Source organism: Miscanthus floridulus, chromosome 8 (genome assembly GCF_019320115.1).
Source record: "Miscanthus floridulus cultivar M001 chromosome 8, ASM1932011v1, whole genome shotgun sequence".
Taxonomy (NCBI): domain Eukaryota; kingdom Viridiplantae; phylum Streptophyta; class Magnoliopsida; order Poales; family Poaceae; genus Miscanthus; species Miscanthus floridulus.
Window position 1 is genome coordinate 172,367,703 of NC_089587.1, and position 19,644 is coordinate 172,387,346.

General features: G+C 44.8%; 2 protein-coding genes and 1 pseudogene across 2 annotated transcripts; all 3 read right to left on the reverse strand.

The window, feature by feature from the left end:
* Window positions 1–1,234: 1,234 nt before the first annotated feature.
* Window positions 1,235–8,747, reverse strand: LOC136470187 (uncharacterized). Its single transcript, XM_066468116.1, has 4 exons — window positions 8,709–8,747; window positions 8,099–8,261; window positions 1,781–1,832; window positions 1,235–1,664 (listed from the first exon to the last, which is right to left on the reverse strand). The coding sequence occupies exons 1-4, from the start codon at window positions 8,745–8,747 to the stop codon at window positions 1,505–1,507; spliced, it is 414 nt and encodes a 137-aa protein (XP_066324213.1). The 3' UTR covers window positions 1,235–1,504.
* LOC136474019 (uncharacterized) lies at window positions 8,720–12,232 on the reverse strand (annotated as a pseudogene).
* A 1,742-nt stretch (window positions 12,233–13,974) lies between these two features.
* LOC136474020 (heavy metal-associated isoprenylated plant protein 16-like) lies at window positions 13,975–15,332 on the reverse strand. The gene is made up of 3 exons (XM_066471638.1): window positions 15,128–15,332; window positions 14,926–15,004; window positions 13,975–14,809 (listed from the first exon to the last, which is right to left on the reverse strand). The coding sequence occupies exons 1-3, from the start codon at window positions 15,131–15,133 to the stop codon at window positions 14,283–14,285; spliced, it is 612 nt and encodes a 203-aa protein (XP_066327735.1). The 5' UTR covers window positions 15,134–15,332; the 3' UTR covers window positions 13,975–14,282.
* Window positions 15,333–19,644: the final 4,312 nt, after the last annotated feature.

A 19,644-nucleotide genomic window follows, 5' to 3' on the forward strand; every position in this document is an offset into this window, starting at 1 on the left:
AAAACAATTCCTTTCGTCTTAATGAAATATGGGTACATGTACCCGTTCGCGAAAAAAAGGGTCCGCCTGTTCCCAGGCTTGGGTTACCTTGCTCTGGTGTTGCTGCTAGATAGGGCCGCCGTGGAATATGATCTGTGATCTCGACCCTTTCTAGTCTACAGAATCACATTATATATTGTATTATTGTTGGGTGCCATCGGTCGATGTCGCACCTATCTACTGGACTATCAAAATTGAGAACTCTGACAACTTACTCTTTATCTTGCCTTATTTAAATCCTTACTATGTGTGAGTAATCAGTCTAGAAAAAGGCAAACTTCTTATTATAATACCCTAGCTGTAAGTTTGCCACCGAATGCATACTTAGTAGCTGTAAGTTTTGTTCTTCAGTGTAACCATACATTATTTGTAAACCATGCCTTAATTAAGACATAGGTTTATGCTTCAAAACTGAAATATGCTTTTAGTGAACGACCCATGAGATCATCTAACAGCTCCCGAAACCTACGACACTACGCGCACATGGGGAACATCACTTTGATTTCGCACAATCTGGTTTGAAACAAGTGCGCCAGCCAACACTGAAGACAAATAATGCATACAGTTTGCCAGAGGAACAATCTGAAGGCAGAGGTGCGCAAAATCTATTAACTTATCAATAACTTCTATTTTATACAGTAGATAGCAAAATCCATAGTATCTATTCTTACCATTTAACAAATAATTGGGAGCTCAGCGGTAGACAGCCGCTGTAGCAAGCTCCTATGAACGAATTTATAGAGGTAGTAAATATGTCCAGTTCCACATCCCACACTATAACAACACATATTATACTATTACTACATTCTGCCGATGCACTTCCTCTGCAGCAGGTGTGCATGGTGCATGGTACATAGAATACTTGAAACAATCAAATAATTGCATTTCCACCACAACTACACATACTGAAATATGCTAAGCAGGTTACTCCATGGGCTGCAGCATCACAAAGAATGCATGTCTTTACGAGATGTCCAGTAAGATATCCCAATACACAGAACAAACACATCAATAGCTTTCTCACTAACTTTATTTTGCAAAATAAGTACTAAACTAAAACATTCTCACAACTGCAGTGTTAATGGAAGGTTGTTATATGCTTGTTTTTGTATAATATGTCAATGCAGGCCGAGCAAACAATTCTGGATCCTAACCACTATGTATGTAAATCCACCCTTATGTAATGCAAGTATCAAAACTTAACCATCAAAATGTATATTGCCTACGTATAGTCTTCTTAGATATATGGTTTATCATCTCTAGAAATAAACTTCGTTTTCACATGTTCCAAACCATACCGCAACACGTGCAGGGGCGCACGGCAGCAACTAGTTATTACTACTACTGCAACAGGCTAACACCGACGGTGACATTCACAGATGGGAGCAGGGGTCTTGCAAGAACCGTGGGTGATCTATCTGACGTGGGGGCATGCCGTTGGTGTCGGTGTCTGGTGGGCATCCCATCAGATGGCACCACGGCCGCCGCTGAGGATGTCGAGCGCGGCGAGGGCGGCCTTCTGGACCCTCTCCCGCTCGTCGTGCAGCGCCCGGCCTTTCTCCACCACGGCATCCCTTGCGCGCTCCACCTCCACACCGATCTCACCGTCACACAGCGCGATCTCGCTGCCACCGTTGTCACAAGAGGCATGGCACAACGGGCGTCAGGGCCAAGCCGGATGACTTTCGCAAGGATTAATCGGGAATCTGAAATGATGATGCGCAGCGCGACGGGTGCTCACCTGCTCATCTTGAGCATGCTCTGGAGACCGCACTGCACCTGCTGCGACACGTCTGCGCAACGCAAAAACAGTTCACGCTCGTGTTAGCATGAGTAATACTGTATCAGGGAATGCAAAGGTGCCAACAGTTCTTCTAATGGTTTGCAAAGCAATTGCAGTGTGCACTTGTGAACTATCAGTAGTTTGGGTATATAGAATTTAGTAAGCTATGTACTCTATGGAACAGAGGTGATTTGTAGATGAAATTCGTTTGACTTTATGTAAAATCTGATAGAAAATATGACCTCTAGGATTGTAGATCAGGGGATAAACTTGACTTAGATGGGAGACTTGGTGATATACCTCGCCATACGCAGTCACGGCCACGGCGCCACCGCGACATGGCCACTGGAGTCGTAGTAGGGGAAGCCGTGCAGGCGCCCGCTTGGTCGTCGAACGCAGCAGCAGTGCAGGTGCGATGCTGTGGCAGCGACGAAGGCGATGGCGCTTCGCGTCGCTCACAGCGCCCCTCTCGATCAGTCTAGGGTTAGGAACTTCGGAGTGGGGCTGGCAGCTACTGGTGACCTCATGTCTTGTGCCCCAGCCCCCATCATCCATTTATGGCGCTGCGCGACGGGGGCCCATCAGCCAGGAGAACCGGCTGAACGCCCCAGATCAAGGCGCGGATCAAGGGCTCAATTGGCCGTTAGGCCAACTGGTGGAGATCATCCTAACATTCTCCCCATTGATCTCACCTTATAACTTAAACTCAACTTACTTTATCTTTTTCCCATTCCGTCACAAATCAGTGCATAGAGCGTGTCTCATCGTCACGGTCAGTTACCACTAGATTAAACAGCTACAATGCACCTCTCTATTTTGAAACAGATTCTCAAATAGGCCCTTAGTATCCAGAAATCATAGGCTTTCCCGTAAACCCATATCGATTGTGTGTTCTCTGAAAGCACTGGGTGGTTAACCTTTGGTAAGCGGATCCGCAAGTACAACTCATATGCTCAATGCTTTCAAAATGATTCTGAATTTTCTCCTTTACAACATATAACTCAATGTCAATGTGTTTGCCAGCACACTTGACCTGTTATCTTAGGAGTTAACTACTTTAAATGGTCATTGCTATTGACTACCATTGTTAAATCCGGGTACTAATTTTCTTAACCTTCTTTTGCCTATTACTGGGGCCTCATGACAAGCTATACTATGGTATGCATCATTGACGACACCACAACTGTTTCATTGAAGCTTTTCCACAATAATACTCCAACTGCGAGTGTTAGCAACTACTGTGGATTTCACTACACATCTCGTCAAAACTTAACATTTGTACCCACAACTATTTGAGAGTATTTATTCTTTCTTACTCAGCATGAGGCTTTTGATACTTTGCAAAATTGCAAGACATTCTTAACTCCATTTTAGTGATCTATATCTGGACTGGACTTCTGCCAAAATATCCCGGATACGTAAACTATGTCAGGGTAAGTTCTTACTTGTACTTGTACACTCATCAAACTTCCAACAGCTGAAGCATATGGAACCATGTTTATTTGATCGATATCATATCAGTTCCTGGAACACTTAAAGTTTTCAAATCTATTACCCTTGACTATAGGAGCAGGCGTAGGCGTAGGTTTACCCGCATGCATATTTTATTTCTTTATAATCTTTTCTAAGTATGCCTTTGTGATAGTTCTAATACCCCATTTTCTTCTATCTCGGTGAATTTCGATTCCTAGAACCAATGACGCTTCACCAAGACCATTCACATTGAAACTTGAGGACAAAACTCCTTCTCCAATGACAAATTAACATCACTACTAGTGAGTAGAATGTCATCTATTCACAGGATGTGGAAAATAAATTTTCCATTCTTTAACTTCACGTAAACGCTATTGTCCTTCTCATTTTCTTTAAAACCCAAACTTTCTCTTTGTTTCATCAACTTCAAATACTATTGTCTAGAGATTTGTTTTAACCCATAAATGGATTTCAACAGGCGGCATCCCATACGTTCTTTTGCTTCCACAATAAAACTTTTGGGTTGTGCCATGTAAACGTTTTCATACAAATCCCCGTTGAGGAATGTCGTTTTTATATCCACTTGATGTAACTTTAAATCGTAATGTGTTAATAACACTATTTTGATTCTAAAGAATCTTTGCATGAGATTGGAGAGAAAACTCTCATCGTAATCTATTCATCCTCTTTGCGTAAAGCCTTTTGCTACAAGTCATGCTTTATATCTTTCTACATTTCCTTTGGAGTCACGTTTTGTGTTGTAGACCCTTTTACAGCTTACTGTTTTTACTCCATTAGGAATTTCTTCTAAGTCCTAAACATCGTTAGTATTTATTGAATTCATTTCAACTTCCATAGCTTCTTACCATTTAAATGAGTAAACGTTTTTCATGACTTCTTCAAATGAGGTGGGATCACCCTTTATTTGAATTTCTTTACTAACATAAACATCATAGTCATAAAAAAAAACTAGTTTACTAATTCTTTGAGACCTCCTGAGGCCTTAGGTACTGGCACTTTCATATGGGGTTGTTGTTACTCTTCATTGCCAAGAGGCAATTGATTCTACAGGCTCCTATATTACAAGATCTTTATTTATATTATTCATCTTCTTCGAAGAGCTAACAACAGGTGTTGTATTAGTCATACAACATCAATAGGTATTGAGAAACTTGTTGCTTCTGAGTCACTGGAGTTGGCACGTAGTCCATCTTCTCTTCAAATCTTAGGTCTCTACATATATCTACATACCATGCTTCCCCAGATCATTCCATCTTTTTTAAAGATGGTGTATCTTTAAATATCTTATTTTGGGTTTAATCTGTTAAAACCTCATATGGTGCTTTAAGCACCACCTTAACATCTTTGAGGCTGACTACGCTACCTTCCTGTCGGAACTTTAAAAGGTCCAAGAATTTAGCTATTTATCTGTTTAGGGGTATCATTGTTGTGACCGACTGTCACATTCATCAAAAACTTTATCGCACTCTTAATGAAGAGTACACATTCATCAATATCTTTATCTCACTCTTAATGAAGAGTAGTTTCTTAATTGATCTTAATTCATCTCACAACTCTCCCCCTCGAAATGTGGCATGAACTTTACTGCCATAATTTCAAGAACTATTCAGAAAAACTATGAACGTGGAGACACTTATGACTTACTTCATTCACATGATTATACCATGCAAATAAAGTTATTTCTTGATCCATATAGGAGTACACTGTCCTTATTCCACTTCAAGAACTCGACGAGGTCTTTTATTAACTGTACTTTTGTAAGTCACGCTTGGATCTTTTTCTTGTCCTTTGATTAGTATTGACCATGATAGTGCATTTCTATTGTGCCATGGTCAATACTAGGATAGCATAAGAGCTATATAAACTTCTCTTGCTATGTAGGATACAAAAATATATGAGTCATCATAAAACTTTTCTCACCATATAGGATTGATTGGCATAAGTACTACGCCAAACTTCTCCCCATGCGGGATAAATATATATACAAACACGCATGCTTAATCCAACATTGATCAAATTAGACATGCATGTTATTTATTGCAACTCTTATCATAAAAACATTCACTTATACTTTATTTTTCAATTAAATCTTCCCGTTAGTTCCAATTTAATCAAAAAATTAATAAACTAACAAAAAACAATCCTGAACTGGCTTGACTCAAGCCTTTTCCTTCACATAGCCTAGCATTGCATCCCGTTGGTATGCAGCCGAGTGATTTCGTTGGTTAAATAAATAAGGTGCTTCTGCATCAATTCTACATCACCGTTGGGCATAAAATAGAATTAATGCATAAAACTCATAAATCCACTTGAAATACATATAACTACTTTTTAAAATTAAATTCTCCCGTTGGTTCAAATTTAATTAGAAGATAATCAACATCATTGCAACGAAAACTTGATAATAAAATACATTCTTTTAGTTCAGGAGCATTTCTTAGCCCTTATCTACTCTCTGAAAAATTGACCACGTTAGTGTAAAATTTATCAGAGATTTAAACTTCAAACTTAAATTCATTATAATATTGTTATCATCAACGTTGGTCAGAAAATAACAATATCATAATCTAACATAAACATAATCGGACTATTCCTCTAATTTAAATTTTCCCGTTGGTTCCAATTTAATTAGAGGATAAACATAATCATAATTTACTAAAAGTAACTGTTCTTCAAATTAAATTCTCCCATTGGTTTGAATTTAATTAGAACATAATCAGCATTAAACTTTACAGCGGAAACATAAAAAAATTCTTTATCTACTTTTCAGAAGCAGTATTTTACTGTACTCATCTACTCTCTGAAAAAAATTATCCCGTTGGTTCAGATTTTGACAGAGATTTAAACTAGACAAAAATCATCAAAATTTGCCTCTGAAAATGAATAAACATGAAAACTAAAAACTTAACTGTGCATTTGGGCTGAAACCACTCGCGCGTTGCGCGCTGTCGCGGCCCAGCAGCGAAAACCGACCCACGGCGGCCGCTCGCGCCGCGCTCCTCCGCGCCTAGGCCGCAACCTGTGCCTGGGCCGGGATTTCCTAATCCCGCCTAGGCTGAAAGCAGCCCGAGCAACGTCAGCCGTCAGATCGCATCGGACGGTTTTTCGCGCATGTCGCTCGAATAAAACCATGTCGTAGCCGCTCTCCCAGAAACCCTAATTTCATTTTCTCTTCTCCCTCCCTCTCCTCTCCATGCCGTGGCGGAAAAACGAGAGCTCCCCTCGTCGGTGAGCACGCTCGCCCTAGGCTGAGTGCGCCGCCGTCGAGCGGTCTGGGCGATGGTGCCCTATTCCCCCATACGCGCTGCGGTGGCGCTCTTCCCTAAACCCTAGCTCTTACCCTTTCTCCTCAGTGCAACAGACGTCGGAGAAGAAGAGTGCGGCACCGCCACAGGTCCCCTCGCCAGAGCACGCGCTCCCCAGTGGGTGAGCGTGCCGCCGTCGAGCGGTCCTATGTCGACGCCCTGAGCTCGCGCGCCGACAACCCAGCGTCGAGCGGTGGCTTGGCCTGTTCTGCCCGCGCGACGACAGGTTTCTTCCCACGCGACGGCGGAAAAATTGGGTAGGTCCTCCCCTTCCCCGTCCATTCGCTTTCTAGGGTTAGGGTTAGGTTTAGGCGGTTTCTCCTCGCGCCTGCGGCGGCTCGGGGTGACTTCCCGCGCGGCGTCGAGGCGACGACCGGCGGTGGTGATAGTGCGGGCGGTTCCCAGGTAGGAAAACCCCCTTCCTTTCCTTTCTCTTCTTGTGATCTAGGGTTAGGGTTTGGGAAAACTTGGAAATATTTCATCTCCTTCTAATTTCTTTTCACTTTTCTACCCCAGACTCGATCTACATACTAGGAGAACCTGGCTCTGATACCATTGATAGAAAATATAACCTCTAAGATCGTAGATCAGAGGATAAACTTGACTTAGATGGGAGACGCGACATGGCCACTGGAGTCGTAGTAGGGGAAGCCGTACAGGCGCCCGCTAGGTCGTCGAACGCAGCAGCAGTGCAGGTGAGATGCTGTGGCGGCGGCGAAGGGGATGGCGCTTCCTGCCGTTCACAGCGCCCCTCTCGATCGGTCTAGGATTAGGAACTTCGGGGTGGGGCTGGCGGCTACCGGTGACCTCATGTCTTGTGCCCCAGCCCCCACCGTCCTTTATGGCGCTGCGCGACGGGGGCCCATCAGCCAAGAGAACCGGCTGAGCGCCCCAATCAGGGCACAATCAAGGGCTCAATTAACCGTTACACCAACTGGTGAAGATCATCCTACCAAAATATCTAAGACAGAAATTCAAATACTACGAGTAAACTTATCAAGAGGGAGTTGCCTTAAATGTCGCATCAAATTGGAACGGGATGCAGAAACAAACAAATGGACACGGTATGGTATGGATCAAAAGGGTAACCCTGACTTCGACGGCAGAGACGCAGAGTAATAGAGCCCCATTTCCAAAGTCACTCCAGTAGCGTCCATTCGAGCAGATACAAATCGAGCTAGCAATTTACAAGCATATTTCTAAGCAGGCCACATGCTCGTGCGAAACCAGGCAACGAGACACCACGGGGGATTCAATCCCCGCACCCCAGCACCAAATATTCCTGAAAGGAAGCACGAATTTGGAAATTCCGCATCAGCAACCACAAATCTAGGCCGAATAATCGCTTCGAACCCAGCATCGCGGATGCTGAGCAGAAGGGGGGAGGGCGATCGCACTAAGTAAACGGCAGAAGCGGACCGCGAGCGAGCAAGTAAGATGACGAGAGGTCTAGGGTTCTATGCGGATGTGGTCGTACCGGAGAGGAGCGCGGAGAGCTTGGAGTCGCCGCCGTCATCCGCCGCCGCGTCGGTGAAGGCCTCGTCCCCGGTCGACGCGCGCGTGCGCTGCTGCACCGGCGAAGGGTCGGGGCTGGCTAGCTGTGGGTTTGGGGCACTCAACAGTGGCCGTCGATCTGCATCCTACGGCCGTGGCTGCTATCACCTTAAGCTGGGCCGGCGGGACGAAACGGCCCAAAGGCCACTTTGCCTGCCTAGACCCAGGTTAGGAAGATGCAAGCCAGTGCGGCCATGCTCTATAAGAAAAACGTAGGGAGTATGTGTATCCTTCAAAAACAAAATTCAAGCTTGGCTATAAACATTACAGTGAGTCAGGGCAAAAACACGTAGGGAGTATATGTATAGCCTTCAAAACAAAATTCAAGCTTAGCTATAAACATTCCAGTGAGTCAGGGCAAAAAACCTGACCTTTGAATACTATTCGCCAAGAGGTTAGAGGTGTAAAGGTATTTCGTTTAATGTTCACTGCAAAGAGTCTACAAGTTCTAAGACATCAGATCTCTTGCTGATGAATTGATTTGCCCAGGCGAAAGATGGAAGGAGCCACACTATATAGTGATTTCAACAGACCAGATCCTTCGTGATTCCAGCACAATAACACAGCACCATGCATCCGAGTCAAACATGTACGGCAAATTAAGCATAATATCTGATTATCTGACGGCACCGTCACCCATACAGCTCGCGCCAGGGCTCCTGATCAATTGGTGATTTTTCGATCCCTCTCTTGATAACAGTTTCTCTGGAGAACTCCAAAGCCATGTGCTTGGTCAAGTGCTCTCCTAAGCATTGTAGTACCTGACAATTGGAAGAAATTGGATGAGCTAAGACTCAACAAACTTCACATATATAAAAAAAAGGGCGTACCCAGTGCAGAGAGCTCCCGCTCTGTGCGGGGTCTAGGGAAGGGTGTTAATGGCAAGCCTTACCCTCGCCTGTGCAATGCGAGGAGACCGCGACTCGAACCCGGGACCTTCCGGTCACAGGCGGTAAGACTCTACCGCTTGCACCAAGCCCGCCCTTCTTCACATTTATACATGTATAAATTATAAAACCCTTTTTTCCCAATTCTTCAGAACTGAACTGGACGATCATAGCATGCAGGCTTTTAATGCTAGCTATGTGTGGTTATGCACACTACATCATATTACAATATGATAAATTCAGAAGTCAAAACTTTTAACATTGCAGTACTAAATAGACAGCTCAAGAACACCAAGAACCAGACAAGATGACCATAGCAAAAACATGGTGTATTGCTTTTCTTTTCTTTTCTTTTCTTTTTTACAGAAGAGAACTAGAAAACAATGTTATCTGCTGTCCGCATAAACTTTTAGAGAGTTGAATTGTACTTGCATCCTTATAGGCTACTATGGTACCAAGGTCACAGGCTAACGCATTTTAACATTGCCACTACCTAGCATGCCTATTGTTTTGCTGATGTTTCCCATTTGATCAGAACAATTCTAAAAAATTTCAGGACCACAAAGTCTGCAGAGCTTTCCACCAAAAGGGGGCCAAACATAAGCAAAGCAAAGCAGAAATACACCATTATTATCCATGGCAAGAGCCTTGAGCACTTGAATAAAAGAAAATAATGTTTTCACTTAAATCAATACAAAAGTCAAAATATACCTCAAGATCAGAAACTGTAGAGCTCTTGCCTTGGTGCTGCCCACCATAAGTGACAAGAAACTGTAGGCATCTTCAACACGCGCACCATTTCCAGCAAACATAATATTGGTTCACTACGTATTTGCAAGGATGTAGGAGGTTTAGTGGTCCCACCAACAAACGAGTGAGTATAGTCAGTTGTTGCCCCTATTTCAGCACCATGAAGTACAGGCGATGCTTTTGTTGCATGTTCCATTCCACGATGATAGCTTAAAGATCTTGTGTTGAATGGGACAATTAGAACTCGCTCAGTGGAGGTAGCTTCAGAAGAAATCAGTTCCAAGACCTCATTTACAACACATGCTGCAAGAGGGGGCTTATAGTCTGGCAGAACAAAAATGGACACCTGGCAATAAACAACATAGCTTAAGAAATACAACAATTTCCTTATGGAATGAGGAAGGAAAGACAGTGTATATCCAATATTAGCCATCAGAAACATAATTGATGTTTCATGTCATAGAAAAATATAGCCAATTTTTCACTAGTGATGATCATCAAAGTAGACTAACAGCTCGACAGCCAACAGCCCATGGGTCGTGTAATTTGGAAGTCACGTTAGCTTACTGACAGCTGGACAACAGTTTCAACTTGCAAGAGGACCACATTGACAAAGAATAGAACACTGTTAGCAGAAACAAGATGAAACCAATTGCATATAGAGCACATATTAAAATTCACAAAATGTTGTCCATTTCCTTACTCTATCTAATAAAACTCAAGCAAGAAAAAACAAGAAATGTGAACCCCAGTAGGAAAGTATCCTTTTTTCCATTGGCATAGCGCATAGGTTCCACAATCAGTACTGTGCAGTATCATTTTAATTCTGTCCAAATATGATAAGTTGATTGGGATTTAAGAATGAAATCCACGAAAACGTCAGTATTATGTAATACTTGCTAAACCATATTTAGTGTTGATGCATCAGGTAGACTATTGCAAGTAAAGAGGTAAACAGGACGACAGCAACAAAAACAAGGGTGGCATTCACAGAGCATTCAATGGGATCAAGCCAGTTATAAAAAAAAATTGGATCAGCCAGGATGAAAGCCCACAAAAACAAACAGCCGCCACCTAGCTTCAGTTTATTAGTAATATGTTCTAAATCATGACAAGTTGATAATGAGATATGCGAAACAAATCTTCATCTCTTTTCGACCGATGAAGGTTTCTGCCTACACTCAGTAGTCAGTACTACCAAACCCCGAGGAGTGGAAAGTTTCTGAACCCTGGAGCTTCCATGAAGTTACATTTTGCAGGGAAGTTCAACAAAATGGCAGTGACAGGGGAGACTTTTCGTGTCCTGGAAGTGCTCACAGGTTTGTAACCACAACTATGTTTCCATATGAGAAGGGACTTTCAACCTTCAAGGCGAAATAAAAATGTCCTAGCAAAATCCTTAAAGGATACTCCCTCCGTTCCAAATTATAAGTCGCTTTGACTTTTTTAGTACATCTATTTTGCTACGTATCTAAATAAATAATATGTCTAGATACATGGCAAAATGGATGAACCAAAAATGTCAAAGTGACTTATAATTTGGAACGGAGGGAGTACTGATCTTCCAGTTTTAAGCAGCAAATCTGTTGTGCCCCAAGTTCATTTTGTTACAGAATTACAGTTAGCTTGTGTAGTACCTTGCAGCCATTTATCCAACCATATAAGCAACAAATTTCCGTTCATTTTGCTACATTTCAACTGGCAGAACACGAATCAAATCGAATAAATGAGACACCTAGAAATCCTCTGGTGCCCTTACCTGTGGAGAGCCACCGGAATCGGAAAAGCTCAGGAGCTCGCCGGACGCCTTCTCTCCGTCGAGGCCGTACTTGCCGAGGGGGAGCTCGAAGGGCGAGGACTCCCTGCCAGAAACATCCAGCGGCAGTGAGCGGATGCCTACGTGCGTTGGAAAGTTATAGGTTAGGGTTTTCGGTGGGAGCGAAAACCTCGTTAGCCCGGGCCGCGGACGGAGCGCGTCGGCGAGGGCAGCGCCGTATCCCGCGGCGTCGCGGACGAGGAAGAGCACCCTGGGTGCCACCCGCATGGCCGCTAGTCGCCGGCGCCGCCGCAGGCGAGTCGATCGGAGGAAGTGCCGCCGGAGGGGAGAGAGACTGCCGATTTCGATCGACAGAGAAAAATAGTACAACACCGCAAGCCGCAGCTACGAGGAATCCAATCAAGGCCCTTCGAATAGTGGGCCTTCCCATTTCATGGGCCTCCTCGAGTCCTCCAGCCCGTTTAAATAATGATGGGCCTCATAGTTCGTCAGGCCCTTTCGGCTCCTTGCCGTCCTTTTCAGCCTTGCGTCGCCAAGTGTATTTTTTTTCATATAACTAACGGTGTATAATGGTGCCAAGTTTCTTCGATGACGATGAAGGATGCTGTCAGTCTTGCATCGGAGGTTACTTCAGGGACCGGGCATTCAAGTGCTTGTTTAGTTCCCAACCAAATTTCAAAAAAGTGTTACAGTAGCTATCACATTGAATCTTACGATACGTGTATGAAGCATTAAATGTAGAGGAAAAAAAATTAATTGCACAGTTTGGTTGAAAATTACGAGACGAACGTTTTGAGCCTAATTAGTCTATGATTAAACACTAATTACCAAATAAAAACGAAAATACTACGGTAGCTAAATTTCTAAAATTCGTGAACTAAACACAGCCCAACTCGTGCACATTACTGGTACCTGACAGGAGCGTAGCATGCAGAATGCATCAGCGATGCTGTTTGCCATGTCAACGGGCCGCCAAATTTCTCGGTGGCCCACCTCACGAGCAGGAAACTTTTGCTTCTTGAAACCGACATGGATCGTACTGCTCCTACTCCAGTACTGTAGTAGTTAGAAGATCTAGAGGCAGCTGATTGAAGTGGCAGCTAAGGGACAAAACCCCCTGACTTGACCTCACCAATGGAGAGGCACGCAGCCTGTTTGTTTGGCTGTGGCTTGTCGTAAACGATCGTAAATTTCCAGTCGGAACAGTATTTTTCTCTCACATAAACCAGCCAGCAGTACTTCTTCACGAACCAGCAACGATACGAACCAGCCAACCGAACAGGCCGACGGCCTCACTGAAAAGCACTGAGTTTAAAAATTCCACGTAGAACACACCTGCTAGCTAGATTTGGCACATCATCATCAGCGGATTTAAAATATCCAGTTTGCGTGGCTAACTGGTAACTGGGATGGCCTGCTACTGCTGATTATATATTTTTATTTCGAGTTCGAAGAAGCCCGGTTCAGTTGCACTTGGAGCGACAGCTAGCATTTTCTTGAAGCCAGAAAGAGAATGGTTGACAAACAGTTACTGGTTAGTTTATTGCAGTGGAGTGAGTGACTGCGCGTGATTATTCGTTAATTCGCTCCACTGATCGGATGGTATAGAGAGTTTATTGCACGGCTACGAAACCTCGTCGATTGCCCATCCTGGTCCATTGAGTAGCTAGGATGGGCTCTGTTATTTGCGTCTCTCTCAACTGCTAATTATTCAGGGCTTGTTCGGCTGGTATTAAAGCCGGCTGAAACTGTTTTTGTTATGAGAGAAAAATACTGTAGATTCTAGCTGATAAGCCGGCTGATAAGTTCAAGCGAACAGGCCATTTGTAGGAACACAGTAGTGAGTGAGTGACGGCTTGTGATTAGTCATACTACTATATTCAGCGTCTCTAGTTTTGGACAAACTCTTGACTACGATGCATGAAGCATGATTGATGGCAGCAGCAAAGTTCAGAGATGTCAGATGCTTATGCACCAAATCTCAAAGGTGCCGTTTTGAAAAATACCAGTGAAGTGCAACGGTGAGGCCAGTAAAAATACAGGTTCAGTCCCATTTGGATTGCAGTTTTTTTTTTTAATCTAGCATTTTTCATGTCAAATTAAACTGATTCGTGGGAAATTTCTATATAAATCCTATGAAATTCATACGTTCCATAGGCTTCAAAGGTGCCAAAGGACTTCTAAGATTTTTAGGACAGCTAAAGCAGAGAGAGGGAAAACACATGTACCCCTCATTCAAGCATCTATAAATCACTTTGACGCAATCAAATCTTGCCTGTTTTAGATAACGATGCCATAAATGACAATGTTGAATTATGGCTATTCAAATGGATTAGGTTAATTTGGAAACCCAAAAGTTATTAACAGAACAGAAGTGGTAGTGTCTAGTGTACAAAAGCATCTTTGGTAGTTAACTCCTAAATGCATAGTTGCATACATGTAGTATGTTTACAGGTCGACTAATTCCACTTGGACCCATCCACAGAAACATGTACAAGATTGACAACCTTCGTCCACGCCTAATCCAAACCCGAACAAAACCTAAAACACAACAAATCCACACATGGAGGAGTAACTAACCACACGGTTTCCAGTTCCTGAGAAGGCATCAAGATTCAAGCAGCAGCCAGCAGTTCAGCTTCAGCAGCAAGGCTTTGCAGATTGCTAGGCCGCGTCGACTTGGCACACAGGCACTAGAGTATGGTGCAGCTGTTGGTGCCGCTGCCATGGCGCGGCAGCGCCATAGTCTCCCTCCGCTTCCCGGAGGAGGAAGAGGAGGAGTGTTCCATGGGCTGGTAGTCGTGCCTCTCCACCATCGGCGAGTAATTGGCCGGATGGCTGCGCGCCACGGCCCGCGAGTAGCTGCTGACCGCGGCGCCGCCGGCACCGTAGCCGTAGCCATAGCCGTAGCCGCCCACCGGCGACGGGTAGTAGTGGTAGGAGTACGGGCTGGTGGGCGCCGCGGCGTAGCTGTGCTGCCACTGCTGGTGCTGGTTGTTGTAGGGCGACCGCGCCGCCGCCGCCATCGCCGCCAGCTCCTGCTTGGTCCCCGGGAGCGGGAGCGCCGCCGCCTCGAACGTGTCGTGCGTCCTCAGCTCCACGATCTCTGCCTCGCCCACCTTCTTCTTGAGCTTCTTCAGGAGCTTGTTCGAGTCCACGCCGTCGCCGATCACCAGCAGCAGGCTCTTGTCGCCACCGGCCAGCGTCACGGACTCCACTCCTGCTCCAACCAAGAGTGGGAAAAATGATTTGCTGTCGCTGATATGAATGATAAGAACGATGTGATTGCTTCTGAATTCTCATCAGAAACAAGAACAGAGCACGCATCATGCATACCGCTTCCGGCTGCTGCCACCTTCATGGCCTTGGCCTGGCACTTGTCGGATTTCACATGAATCCGGATTATGATCTCCTTCTGAAAAAACAAATGACAGGTGCATAAATATTTCTGAATATGCTCAAGATAGAAAATCTGAAATACAGTACAAGACTACGAGAGAAGCACAAAATTAAAGGAAGCTGGGGAGGAGATATTTACCCTCATGGTTCTGCTTTGCTGCTCTGTTTTGTGACTGAGCTAGTGAGCTCCAAAGGTAGCAAGCGAGGAGCCGCTTTGTGGGGATGCTGGGATAGGAAACAGGAAAAAGAAGCGTGTGGTTTCTCTCTAGTACTGACAGACAGGAACAGGACGAATGGTAAATCTGCAAGTAGCAGCCACTTGTGAGAAGGGCCTTGTTTCATTAGTCGGCACTGCTACTTGGAAGGCAAGCAAGCGTAATGATCGATCGATAGATAAAGCTCTCATTGGCGAGATATTTAGACGATGACTTTGACCCAAGAGATCACTACTACAAAAAGCATTTTTTAGGGGCGGCTGGTAACCCTTTGTAGGAACGATTTGGCCAGCCGCCCCTACCGAACCGTCTCTACAAATCATACATTTGTAGGGGCGGTTCTCAGATCGCCCCTACAAATCGATTTATAGGGGCGGTTGGTGATTGAGCCGGGGCGGCTGGTATTACGAACCGTCCCTACAAATCTATTTATAGGGGCGGCTCAAGAACCAACCGCCCCTATAAATCTATTTGTAGGGGCGGCTGTAGTACCAGCCGCCTCTATAATACCTATTTGTAGGGGCGGTTCAATCTAGAACCGCCCCTACAGTACGTTTTCCCGCAAAAAAAATCAAATTTACAATTCAAATTCGACCAGAACTGTTTGTTTCTGCGTATTCCGTCCAGCATCCGCGTTGCCGAACGCCCCGCGACCAACGTTTCGAACCGCGTTCGCGTTGCCGAACGCCACGCGACCAACGTTCCGAACGCGACTACAAGCACAATAGTATTATATAAAGTACAATTACAAGTCCAATTCGTAATGATATATATATATACAATCCATCATTAAATATACAAATTTCATACACATTGTTATCAACGTCCTAGAGCTAGCCTTTCAGTCTCACGAAGGTGTTGGTACTGAGGATTTGTACCTAAGTCAGACTCTCGATCATGGTAGGCGCCTCTGACGTGTATAATCTGGTCCAATATGAAGTTGCAAAGGTCGCCGACGAGCTCTAAGAGTTGGTCATCCTTGTATGGGTCTCTTTTCATTCCTTTCTCTTCTCTCCACTACAAGAAAACAAGTTTCAGTTTAGTATTTCATACCATTTATGAAGTTTTTATACTACGGGTGAAGAGGTTTAAACTTACCCTTAAGGGGTGTCTCCTGTAGGCACCGGTGTTACTCATCATAGAACATATATAGTATCCACAATGTACACTCCCAGGCCTCTATTTGGGGCACTGTGTGTTTTGCATATGAAAATATTAGGTAATGCTTTTGACAGCCATGTAACGGAGTACTGAAGAAGTAAGTTACACTTACCGCACATAGTATTTTTATAGCCAGCTTTTTCTTCCTCGCTAGATCATGCCTTCCGTGATGATGAGAGACATAGAACCTAAATGCCCTGTTCGAATTATTTTAGCAAATACAACTTGTTAGTATGCATAAGTGAACGTTACAAGTATGTATACAGACATATAAGCTAATGAGGATTGTCGATATGTATACGTCTTGAGAATCGATATGAAGTCTTGTATGTCGCCGGGTCCTTATCTATTGAATCAAAGACCCATGCCATGCTCTTCCCGACATCGACGGCTATACAAATCCAGTGGTTGCTGCATGGATTTAATCATAGAACTAGATAAGCTCTTTTACATCGAATAAAATATATCGAACATAGCTTTAAGTTATAGTTGAACTTACTCGAAGTTGTATGGTAGCCATATAGTAGAGTGTTGTTGGAGATTTTTGAAAGCCAGAGCAATGTATGCCGCAACCTTAAGGGACTCTTCCCTTAGCTTCGCACTACGGATGCGCTCTTTCTCCCGAAGAGTCTTTGCAGCTGCTAGCTCTTTGGCATCCAGTGTCCACCGTTTAGGGTAATTAAAATTTGTTTGGGCTATAGCTTGAGGGTCTATATACCCGGCTTTCACACTTGGCATTTGTTTGACAATGTGCACTTGCATTCTATAAATCACGGCGTGGGTTAATTACAACAAAATTCAAAGATTACATTCATATCATATCGGGAGGACAAGGACTTACAGGCACCACGTGCGAATTAGATTCATCTCTATTTCTCCCAGGTGAAAGCATGTGTGCATGTTATTGAAGTCAAAGACAATTTTCCCGGCTAGGCTTCCAAATGTGCCGGTGGGAAAGCATGCTTGTATGATATCTATGCTCGTTGGGAGAACACGCAAGTACCAATCATGGAACCTTCTCATTCCAAGTGGTAGGCGCTGGATGTCCCGGTTTGGTAGGAAGGGCTTGCCTCTTTCATATTTTTTCGGGCAATCCTTTGACCATTCGATGGCATCAACATTTGGATACTGCTTTGCAATTTGGTGAAGTTTGCTACTGACGGCCTCCTCAGAACCCCGTGATGGGACTTTTTTAACTTGGTTTTCAGGCTTGAACTGATCATGGGAATACCACTTGGACACCGACGAGACGTCTTTGATTGGAACATAAACTGGCCTTATGTGGATTGGAATCTTCTTTCGGAGTTCCCATTCAGGCACGTCCTCATCTTCTTGTGCATCACCTTCTTTAGGAGGCACTCGTTGTTCATGTATCGGTTGTGCTTGTTGAGAAGACTGTGGCATCTCATGATGCACTTGCCCGGTATGAGCTGGAGAAGGTTGTGGCATCTCATCAGGCACATGCTCGATAGGAGGCGGGAAAGAATGTGGCATCTTAGGAATGTGGGGGTCACGAGACGGTGAAAATATCTCCCCGGCCTCAACAACTCACTCCAAATTTGGGAGAGGGGGAGGCGGCGAAGAAGCAGTCAATATAATGTCCCATTTGTGCCAGAGGATGAACTGCCCCATAACGTCTCCGAGTAACACCAGCCCCTCGGGAGTTGCATAGTCTATCCTCCACTGCATGAACTCAGGCTTCACTGTATGCACCTCGACCCTAGTGTAGTCCGGCGGTATGTTATTATTGTGGTGTAAGCCACCGGGAGGATATGCAACACCCGTTGCCACCTCCATCACAGTGTTCTGCCGGCCACTGAGAAACACCAAGGTGCAACTAGTAGGTTCCCGTATGAGATTGACTGAGGTTGTGGCTGCAGTGGAACCTTGGCTGCTAGGAACTTTCGGAGGGCTGCCAACTAATGCCAGTTCTCCCGGTGGCATCACTAATATACGTGGCTCCATAGACATTCCTTGCTCCTCCAGCGCCTTCGCAACTAGAGCCTTCACTTGGAGCTCAAGACTAGTCTCCCGGTCTCGGCCATGTTTCTTGTACATGTGCCTGTCCTCTTCGAATCCTTGCTTCCAAGTCATCCTTTTCCCTAGCCCCCTGGTGCGGCCTATATGCTCCTTGTTTCCCAAGCCAAGGCTAAGCTCGTCCCTCTCTCTAGAAGGATTGAATGAGCCCTTCTCTTTGTCTTCAGCATATTTCAGTATCCTTGATACCGCCTCTTGGGTCTCCGGCTTATCAAACTTAAGATTACTGCCGGATGGTTCTGTACTCCTCGCATATATCCAGTTCCTTGAGCGTACCTTCAACTTCGTCACATCGATATTCCCAGCAGCTGTGGCCTCTTCATCCATCTTTCTAAACTGCTCTTCCTTAGCATAGTAGCCACTAGGGCCTAGATGATGGTGGTGTTTGTTCCTCTTCGCTAGCTCGGTGTTACGAGCACTGAGCTCCAATGCCTCCGCTGAAGTCTTCTGAGCCACGAGCTCCTCCCATTGACTAGGAGTTATTTTGCCGAACTCGTTGAAGGGAGTTAACCTCTTTTGGATATACTTCATGTTAAGCTCCGACCTCCAACGTCGCAATGACTCTCCCATCATCCTGATAGCATTTTTTTATCAATTCGTGCTTACCCTCCGGAAATCTAAAATTGACCTTCAGCTGCCTATCCCATAGTGCATTCTTTATGTTCTCTGGTACCTCTTTCTAGTTAGGGATTGCTGGGTTCAATTTATCTCTTACTAGGGCCCCGATCGCATTACGGAATCGTCATCTTAATTCCTTCGGCTCAAGGATCTCCCCTGCTGGCCCAACCTCCGTTATCACATAGCAAGCCTTATCTGGATATAGATTTCCTTTTCTATCCCCTTGTTTCCTCTTAGGCTTGGTAGTCGTGGTTGTGTCTTGAGTTTGTGGAGCAGAGGCATCGTGATTCGTCTCTGTGGTTGTTGCCTCTGCTCTCCTTTCCTCTACTCCGTCTTGTCCAGCGAGATGTCGCGGACGTCGACGTCGTCTTTTCTGAGTTTCAGGAGGGACCTGTATATAGGACAGGTCAAAGTGTTAGCAGAGGTAACACAGCCAAAGCTTTAGCAAAATTTACAAGCTAAGGCTTCTTCCCTACCTCCTCTGTTCGGGTCAAAATCCTTGTCCAAATCTTCCTCCGTTGGCCTCCTTCTTGCTTCAGGTGGGAAAGGATCCTCGGGACTTTCATATCCCTCTTCTGACTCATCATCCTCTTCTTCTTCGCCTTCAGCAGCCTCTCCTTCAGGG

Bases quoted from the DNA above. Each gene is read 5' to 3' on its own strand.
- LOC136470187 (XM_066468116.1), bottom strand. From the start codon at position 8,747: ATGGTGCTGTGTTATTGTGCTGGAATCACGAAGGATCTG. The intron at 1,833-8,098 runs GTACGACCACAT...TGCGTTGCGCAG, and splicing joins GCTCTCCGCGCTCCTCTCCG to ACGTGTCGCAGCAGGTGCAG. The intron at 1,665-1,780 runs GTGAGCACCCGT...CAACGGTGGCAG, and splicing joins AGCATGCTCAAGATGAGCAG to CGAGATCGCGCTGTGTGACG.
- LOC136474020 (XM_066471638.1), bottom strand. The intron at 14,810-14,925 runs GTATGCATGATG...TGGTTGGAGCAG, and splicing joins GGTGGCAGCAGCCGGAAGCG to GAGTGGAGTCCGTGACGCTG.